Source organism: Austrofundulus limnaeus, unplaced genomic scaffold (assembly GCF_001266775.1).
Source record: "Austrofundulus limnaeus strain Quisiro unplaced genomic scaffold, Austrofundulus_limnaeus-1.0 Scaffold28, whole genome shotgun sequence".
Classification (NCBI taxonomy): domain Eukaryota; kingdom Metazoa; phylum Chordata; class Actinopteri; order Cyprinodontiformes; family Rivulidae; genus Austrofundulus; species Austrofundulus limnaeus.
The window spans coordinates 2,933,929-2,944,129 of NW_013952430.1; the positions used below are offsets into that span (position 1 = coordinate 2,933,929).

Consider the following 10,201-nt stretch of genomic DNA (forward strand, 5'->3'; position numbering starts at 1 on the left):
TACTGCAGAACTTGGAAGAGGTTGTTCGGTGACTGAATCAGGTGTGTTAGAGCAGGGAAAAATGTAAAACATGTAGGGCTGCGGCCCTCGAGGACCATGATTGCCCACCAGTGAGCTTCTCACTGTAAGGTGACAGCTCTAACCTGCACCACCATGCTGCAATTTATCAGCACGCACAAACCAGACATATATTCTAATCACTCTATAATGGTGTTTGATTTTGAATTTGAATAAAATATTGTCTCTTTAGAGATCATTTCTATGTTTTCTGTTCTAAATCCCTTCTCTTACAGTGTGGATAATCATGACACTTCTGTAAAAACACAGTGAGCAGAGGCACTCCACTGCCTCCGATAGATGAGTTCAAATTGCTTCATATTTATTTATAATTCTTTAAAAAAGCTGTTTGTTTCTGGTACTTATTTGTAGTCTTGCACTTGAATTTGTGTTTTATTTTAGCTGTCTTTAACACTATTCCAGCCCAGTGAATATATTCCCGCTGTGTGCTAAAAACCATCCTGATAAAACACACACTGTATTTGTCTGACTAGGTACTTGCCAGAGCAGATACACAATGCGTTAGGGTCGAACGGAGATGGTTACTAATTTTACCTGTGCCCCGGGATCACACAGTGTGGATCATAAACGTCTGTCACAAAGTGTAAAAAAAAAATAATAACCTCAATTTATTTTTTTATTTTTATCAAGCAGTTTGATGGGAAAGAACAAAAGTTAATTTATGAAGCTGACAAGCTGTCTCACGGGGGCACGAGGTTGAACAAATATAATTAGTTGACTCCGACCTTTGGAAGAGTCGTCTTCAATGGGCTGCTTGAAGGCCGTGATGTCGCTGAACGTGCACAGGAACAGAACCACTTTCTCCTGCTCGTTTCGAATGGGAGCAATCTTCACAAAGAACCAAACCGGTGTTCCTGAAAAAAAAAAAAAGAACAAGATACGTTTAGCTGAGTCGTCTGCCTCTGAGTCCACACACGTGAGAAATTTTGATTGCATACAGGTGCTGGTCATAAAATTAGAATATCATGAAAAAGTAGATTTATTTCAGTAATTCCATTTAAAAAGTGAAACTTGTATATTATATTCATACATTACATACAAACTCATATATTTCAAATGTTTATTTCGTTTAATTTTGATGATTACAAATGACAACAAATGAAAATCTCAAATTCAGCATATCAGAAAATTAGAATCTTGTGAAAAGGTTCAAAATGGATGGCACCTGGTACCACACTCTAATCAGCTAATTAACTCAAACCACCTGCAAAGGCCTTTAAATGGTCTTTCAGTCTAGTTCTATAGGCTACACAATCATGGGGAAGACTGCTGACTTGACAGTTGTCCAAAAGACGACCATCGACACCTTGCACAAGGAGGGCAAGACACAAAAGGTCATCGCTAAAGAGGCTGGCTGTTCACAGAGCTCTGTGTCCAAGCACATTAATAGAGAGGCGAAGGGAAGGAAAAGATGTGGTCAAAAAAAATGTACAAGCAAGAGAGATAACCGCACCCTGGAGAGGATTGTGAAACAAAACCCATTCAACAATGTGGGGGAGATTCACAAAGAGTGGACTGCAGCTGGAGTGAGTGCTTCAAGAACCACCACACACACACGTATGAAAGACATGGGTTTCTGCTGTCGCATTCCTTGTGTCAAGCCACTCTTGAACCACAGACAGCGTCAGAAGCGTCTTGCCTGGGCTACAGAGAAACAGGACTGGACTGCTGGTGAGTGGTCCAAAGTCATGTTCTCTGATGAAAGTAAATTTTGCATTTCCTTTGGAAATCAAGGTCCCAGAGTCTGGAGGAAAAGAAGAGAGGCACTTCATCCATGTTGCTTGAAGTCCAGTGTAAAGTTTCCACAGTCAGTGATGGTTTGGGGTGCCATGTCATCTGCTGGTGTTGGTCCATTGTGTTTTCTGAGGTCCAGGGTCAACGCAGCCACATACCAGGAAGTTTTAGAGCACTTCATGCTTCCTGCTGCTGACCAACTTTTTGGAGATGCAGATTTCATTTTCCAACAGGACTTGGCACCTGCACAAAGTGCCAAAGCTACCAGTACCTGGTTGAAGGACCATGGTATCCCTGTTCTTAATTGGCCAGCAAACTCTCCTGACCTAAACCCCATAGAAAATCTATGGGGTATTGTGAAGAAGAAGATGCAATACACCAGACCCAACAATTCAGAAGAGCTAAAAGCCACTATTAGAGCAACCTGGGCTATCATAACACCTGAGCAGTGCCACAGACTGATCGACTCCATGCCACGCCGCATTGCTGCAGTAATACAGGCCAAAGGAGCCCCAACTAAATACTGAGTGCTGTACATGCTCATACTTTTCATGTTCATACTTTTCAGTTGGCCAACATTTCTATAAATCCTTTGTTTTTATTGGTCTTCAGTAATATTCTAATTTTCTGATATGCTGAATTTGAGATTTTCATTTGTTGTCATTTGTAATCATCAAAATTAAATGAAATAAACATTTGAAATATATGAGTTTGTATGTAATGTATGAATATAATATACAAGTTTCACTTTTTAAATGGAATTACTGAAATAAATCTACCTTTTCATGATATTCTAATTTTATGACCAGCACCTGTAGTGTAACGGAAGAATCTGTTTTATTTTTCAAATTTCCTTCCTTTTTTTTTCTGCGTATGAAGGTTCCACTTGCACATGGAAATAGTCATATTTTCCACAGGAAAGTTGTTCCAGTCTGGCTCTCTGACCAATTAGCAACATTTCTACAGATGCAGAAATGTTCCGGGATGCCTTTGAACTCTGCTGTAAGCTACACAGGCTCTGAGTGCATTTGCATTACAAAAGAGTGGAGATTGACTTTTTTTTTTCTTTCTCCATGATCACCATTACTACTTACTGTTCTTCTTGTACATCAGTATTTCAAACGAGTTCATCTCATAATTCTCAAAGGTTAGTCTGACTTTTTCCGTCGTGTCCTTGTCTGTGAGCTCCCCGTACATGAAGCTGAAAAACCAAGAAAGAAAGAAAGAAAGAAAAAGACAATCACTATTAAAGTACTGCATGAACAGCATGCTGGGCAACTGTGTCCTTTTTGTATCAAATTGTTGCACAAATTACATATAAAGGAGCATCTATGTCCGTCTAAATTGTTGTTCATTAACTTTTTTTTCCACAAATCACAAAATGCATCTCTGATTTACAGTCAGCACCAACATCAAATTCAGATAAGCACCCCCCCCCAGCTGCCAAATTAACCCTCTTAATTTTCAAATGAGCAGCTGTTTCTCTGGCCACCATTGTTATATCTGCTCCAAAGCCACTGGCCACCATTGTTATATCTGCTCCAAAGCCACATCTGCAAACTGTAAAATGTCTCACACCACATTCCCTGATTTTGTCAACAACAGCACCATGCAAAAAAAAAAAAAAAAAAAAGCTGTGAGCTAAATGCAACCAGTGGGGGTAATATGTTTGTTTGCTTCAATTTGTGTTTTTTATTTTATTTTATTTTATTGTCAAAGCTTAAATGGCACAGCCAATTAAACAGCAACACTAATTCTAAAAATACCAAAATGGGGGACATTATGTAAACTATAAATGCAAACCAAATTCAATAAAATGAAAATCTCATAAAAACCCATCATTTATTCACAGTAGAAACAGTAAACATATTAAATATTTAAAGTAACGTTTAGCACTTCTGTGGGGGGGGCGGGAAGGAAGCACTTTTAAACTTGATGGCAACATGTCTGAACTGGAGATGATGAGATATTCAAAGTCTTCCTGGTTTTCCCAGTGCGCAGGAACATTATTCTGAAATTGTTCCACTATTTTCAGATAATGTTTTACGCAGATTGGTGAATGCCTGCCTATCTTTACTTCTGAGAGACTCAGTTTCTCTAAAATGCTCTTTTTACAACTAGTCCTCCTAACCTGTTGCCAATTTTACTAAATAGCTGCAAAATGCTCTTCGAGCTGTTTTGTATTCGCACCACTTATGTTTACAGTTCTTTGTTGTCCCTGTTCCAACTTATCTGAAATGAGTTGTCGTTAAATTCAAAATTGTCTCATTTTTCCTAGAAATTTTACAGCTTCTTTGTTTAAACCTTTGTCATGTTGACTATGTTCCATTGTGAATGAAATACAATACGTTAATTCTGTTTAGATTTTTATTTGGTGTTTTATCAAACCTCCAGTTTTTTTTTAAATTTGGGTTTGTTAAAGGGTCTGTGACACGCTTATCCTTCAAATACAAAAAGTCAAAGAAAAAGTATTTATATTTAAGAAAATTAGCATAATACATATGATTTTACCCATTTTGTCTCATAACTGGCTTATTTTCTCTTGAATTTGGCTCAGCAAAGTGAAACAGGAAGTGACATCAAAGGGGAACTCTTTAAGAAAACAAACTCTCTAGTCTTTGTTTATTGAAACAATCTTATTTAAACTCTTCTTCAACTCTGATAGTGACTAAAAATAATCTAAAGAAACATCAGATTATTCTCTAATTATTGTAGCATCACTCTGTTTACATGCAGACGTTCCCCTTTGACATCACTTCCTGTTTCTTCACATGCAAATATCTCAACAACTGTTCACCTCAACCACATGAAATTTGTTTTGCCATATTTTATCAATGTTCTCTTTCCAAAACTGCATTCACATTTATTACAAAAATTTGATGTCACAGGCACTTTAAGATAATATAGGATAAGATAAAACACATTCAAAAGCATATTTCTGTATAATAAAACAGAATTTGGAGCCTTATAGACATATTGTCATGAACTTTAAGAATTCAAAGTTAAAAGATAAAAGCAGCAACAACCACGTAGAAACAGATTTTTAAATTGTATAAAAGGAATTAAAGACTAAAGCAGCATCGACCTATCAGTAAAAATAAATACTAAGATGAGATAAAAGGGGTGACATGGGAGATAACCTCGCTGTCTGTGAAAACTCGAGTTCAAAACAAAGCGTGCTCTGATTATAGCCGTATTTATGTGTAAAGAACTCTCTGGAGCAAGACGTGACAATATATTTTCATCTTTTTTATTTATTTATTTTATATATTTCCCTTTAGTTCTGCTCTGCGGGCTCTTTTGTGCTGCTCACTGAACAGAAAACAGGCAGAAGGAGACCTCTTCCTCAAAGAGGTGTAGCCGCAGCATCATCCAACGTGGAGTGAAAACTACAGACACTGACAAAGCCTGTTTGGATCAAAGATTAAACCAGAACTTATGTAAGAATTGTAAAGTAATAATAATAATAATAATAATAATCTAGTAGCTTTAAACTTGAAAAAATGATTTTAAAGATTGGTTTAAACTTTGGATAATTGTCGCACTTTAATGGCTTTTTCTCAACTGATTAGAAATACTCATTTTGCACTATAATAATAACATAATAACCGCTTTGTGAGTTTTTAAAACTCAAAAAAATTTCACTTTATTACCGTCTCTTTTTCATTCATTCATTCATATGTCTATTAAAGCTGAAAAGAAAATTGAAATCACTAAATTGTAGCCTTTTGCCAAAAACTACCAGTTTTGTTCTCCCTTTTGTTCACTTTAATATTATGTAAGTCTTTTTGTCCACTTTAATGTTATGTAAGTCCGATAATTATACTAAACTAAAAAGGTATTTTAGTTTACTTTATTTTCCATTTCTTTTTCACCATTGAAAGTTCAAATGCATGGTTTAAAAATGGAGAAACTGCTTAAAGCTATAAAGACGCGACAATTCTTTTTATATGAATGGAACATTTCAAACACCAAATCAATATTGCGCTAAGTGTAAAATATGAAAAATAGGTTTGAGTGAATTTTTAAAAATTTGAGCCAAAAAAAAAGAAAAGCTCTAGTTCCGCCTTGTAATTAAAAAAACAGGATTAGATTAAAAAAAGTCTTTGAAATCTTCCCAGAATGACTAAAAAGCCAAATGAGGCCTGACCTCTAATTGGCAAAACGCAAAGTGCCTTTTTAAAAACAAATTAAACCCGAAGATGGGTCAAGCAGCCGTGAACACCTTTAACAACGCTGCAGAGGTATTCATCTCACTTCACGTGTTATCTCCGCCTCCGACAGCAGCCGCTTCAGCAGGATCTAAATATAGCTCTGAACTTGTTATGAAATACCAAAAAGAACGGCTATATTTAATGAGACAATCTGACGCTTTTCAGACTACAGCTTGATGTAATAACGGTGTTTAATGTCATCCCTTCCTCTCCTCTCTGCGCCAGGAGGAGCATGATTTTCTTCAAAGAAAAAAAGATTGCATAATTTTTTTTCTTCTTTTTTTTCTGGAAATTGCTTTCTTGTCATGTGCGGAGAACCCCCCAAAGGTTTGCCACGGTGTTTACAAGATCCAGCACAGACAAAAACAGAACGGACACGACTGAGGAGACGCAGGAAGGATCAGTTCAGATGGAAAGAACAATCTTTGATCGACGGCACAACCGTCGCTTTTTGGGGTCTCTGGGGGGGAATGAGCGCACATTTTCACACGAAAAAATAAAAAATAAATAAACATCTAACACAAATGTTTCACAACTTCAAAAGCAGACTCATGAAGATGTTTCAGACAGAAACGAAACAAGAGCTTAAAGGCCAGTAGGATTAAAGCCTGGGTAAAATGATTGAAGAAAATTTAAAGAACAAGTTGGTAATAAGAACTAACTTAATGTAAAAAATGATAAAAGTCAAGAGTGACATCCGACTTCTACCTCTGAAACACTTTATTATGAGGATCACTACTGAAAACTGGATTAAAGGCAATGCATCCACTGCCTTTCAAGCCAGAGTGTTTTCATCTTGTGCTCAGAAGGAACGAAGCGACTGTAGATGTTTTGGTCAAACCTTGTAATCTATGTCATGTTCAGTCTTTTACAATATTTTTGAAAAGTAGCACGGCCAGAAATTTTTTAATAGGGTGTAGGTCCGGTGAAAATTCTGTGGTGGCATAAGAAACAAAAGTCAAAACTGAACTTCAAAAATCCTGCTTTACTGATGATGGAGAACTTCTAAAAATGTTGGCAATATGAACGTTACTACCAACTTATGAAGGTCAGTTTCTCATTTTACATGTTATATTACAGATTATGTGATGGGACTAGCCCAAGTCCAATATTTAAATGGGGGTATTATGCAAAATCAACTAACAAATGCACTCGCGCAAACACACACACACACTCATCTGGAGTGGTCAGAATGTAAAGCATCTCGTTTTAATTTAAAGAGACAGAATCAAAACGAGTTGATTTGAGACACACCTCAGAAAAAAAAGGGTGAAAGAGGGGCTTGTGGAGTTACAAGAAGGAGTAATTAAGACCAAAGAATTGCAGTTACACTTTATAAAGACCGCAACTAAAGAATTTAAATGTCAAAAAGAAGGATTCAAAAGCATGAAATGTCTACTTTAAGTATAGGGACTATTTAAATTTTTTAAATAAATGTAACAACCAAACTCTACATTATAAGGATCAACAATAAACCCATATTTTGATTTAAGTACAGTAGATTTGCTTTAGCCAATCTGCACATATTGAGAACTCAGAACATGGCTGGGAGAGATATTTAGTTTGTTTACACAGGAATGTCATTTTCACAAAAAAAAAAGTATTGCCTAAGAAGAGTGCATGCACACAAATCTCCCCCAAGTTTGGCACTGGTTGCCTGGAGACAGAAAAGATATCCAGGAAGCACTTAGCCTTTTTTTTTTCCAGCTGTAGAATTGAATGCAGGCTGTATCTGTCAAGCTGTCAGATGAAAGCCCTGCTACTACTTTTCCAGATGAGCAGGAGGAAGAGGACAACGGAGCAGCACGTAAGAGGGAGAGGGTTCATAATATTCTGAGTTTGGAGAGTTTAGGCGCTTCAGTTATACGCGACTGCTTCCAGGTGTGTACTTCGGCATTTTGACAGCCTGTTCGAGTGTTGGGGAGAGTTGCATTAACTAATAAACGTAAAAAAAAAAGAGCAGTGTTCAGCTCACACTGATAAATGCACACAAACTCCATCTAATTTATGTGTGTGATTCCCTCTGGTTTTTATCATCACGGAGCAGCGCTCTGCAGGTAAAATGTAGTTCAGTGAACCAGACGGCACACTGTGGACGTGAACGTGTTAGGAAGTGGAGCACAGGTTTTAGCTGTCCAGCGTAATGAACACATCGAGCAAACACCGAATCCACTCAACTGAAAACTTTCCCGCGTGGCTCGCACTCACACATTTCAAGTCATGGTCTTTATTCTTGTTTGTTTAGTTTGACAAGTTTTTTTTATGATTTATTTTATGTTCTGTGATCTTTGGATTTGGTTCCTCTGTGTTCCTCTGTACCGTCATCCACCTGCTCACAGTTAGCTGTCTGCTCCTCAGCCTGCCACGCCCAGCCTCACCTGCTCCCCCGTCACAGCTGTAGCCCCTTCTCTCATTAGTCCCAGCCTATTTACCCCGTCTGTATCCATGTTCACATCAGTAGAGCATTGATGATCTTTTGCCACAGTCCAGTGATTTCCTCCTGTTAACGCTCCTCGTGAAAACCCCCCGAGTTTTTGTGAGTTTGCTGCCACATCATTTTGTTTTATTTTGTTTTTTTATAGGAAATAAGCTTCCTTCGTTTAAGCTGCTTTCATTTGAACCTCCTGTCACCATGACTGTCAAATATTTCTACTAGATTTAGGAGTCAAAAAGTCATAAATCTGTACTATTTAGAATTATGTTCAGTTTTTTTTTTGTTTTATTTGTTAAAAAATCTCTTTTTTTTGTATTTCCTGTATAAAATGTTTCCTAAATTTTTAATATTTTACATGCGTAGCTTGTCTGCTCCGTCTGATTTCGTCCTGCATCTGGGCCATCCAGCTCTGCATTTCACAACGACTACACACAACAAAACTAAAATAGGCAAAACTTTCAACACGTGAAGAGTCTTGGAAATTAATTAGCTTGGATTGATCTCTAGTTAGTTTGCGATTATAATTGCAAAACACAAAGTGATGTTTTTTTATCTTGTCCCAGCAATCAGCAGCAATAATCAGTTATTTTAATATTCAAAGGAAAAAAAAGGAAAACAGATGCACACAAAGCAGCTGAAAGCTTTATAAAAATTAAAAAGTGAGGAATACAGTATTTGTCCCATTTCTGTGATGCTTTGCAGTTGAGAAATTTCAATTAAAATAATTATTAGGTCAGTTACAGGTGTGAAACTTGGTCATGTGATTAAACGTCCTATTTACAGTAAGAATTAAATGTTTATTGAATGAGTTTATTTTTTACATCCACTAACATTATCCCACAGCACTGAAACGTGAAAGACAAGTAACGTTTTTGTCCACATCCATGTGTGTGTGTGTTATAGCAATTGTTACTTTGTTAGGCCCATTGTTGCAAAATATACTAAGTTGTGAGGACCCATTGCTCTTTATGGAGACCAAAGTGTCAGCCCAATAAATTCAAATGCTATTTTGAGTTGGGGGGTTAGGTTTAGGACTACAGGTGTGAACGGAGTTTGGGTTAGGGTTAGGATATAAAAATAAATGGAAAGTCCCAGTGAAGATAGAAACACATGATGTGTGTGTCTGGATGGTTTTTAATGACATTTTAAGTGATTACTGCATGAATGCCTCTACAATTAATTATACTAAATATAAATATACTAAATTCAAGATGGATATTGAACTAAAACTTGGTGCGGCTGTGGCTGAGTGGTTAGAGCTGTTGTCCTCCAATTGGTGTTGGTTCAATTCCAGTGTCCTTGGGTAAGACACGGAACCCCCACTGCCTCTGATGTGTGTCCCCTCAGTGTATGAAAGTGATTTAAAGCACTGATTAGAATGATTTATCTAGATTAGCTTCGTAGAGAGATGTAGTAGAGTGCTGTGTGAATGGATAAATGAGGGGCATAGATTGTAGTGTAAAGTGCTTTGCCTGTTTGGATAAAAAGGTGCTATATAAGCACAGTCCATTTACCATTTAGTAGATGAGACTGTGATCAAACAAATATGTGACATCAGCCATCATTTTAAAGACACGTCTCAATATAAGATAGTCTTAATTTAAAGCTGCAGTAGAGGGTTCTAAGAACACCACCTGAAAATTTGAACAAGCAGCACCTTACAGGTCCCTCCTCCTCTCACCACAGCAAAGCCTGCTTCGAACACGCAGGCTTAGCAGCAAGTATATATATATATATATAT

At 37.1% G+C, this 10,201-nt stretch overlaps 1 protein-coding gene across 4 annotated transcripts in view; it reads right to left on the minus strand.

The window, feature by feature from the left end:
• kcnh1a (potassium voltage-gated channel, subfamily H (eag-related), member 1a) overlaps window positions 1-10,201 on the minus strand; it is a 73,215-nt gene that overhangs the window by 50,200 nt on the left and 12,814 nt on the right. For all 4 annotated transcript variants that reach the window (XM_014005168.1, XM_014005167.1, XM_014005166.1 and 1 more), the window contains 2 exons: window positions 2,907-3,013; window positions 804-932 (listed from right to left, as the gene is read on the minus strand). In XM_014005168.1, coding sequence (XP_013860622.1) covers window positions 804-932; window positions 2,907-3,013 — 236 coding nt within the window. The remainder of the gene's footprint in view (window positions 1-803; window positions 933-2,906; window positions 3,014-10,201) is intronic.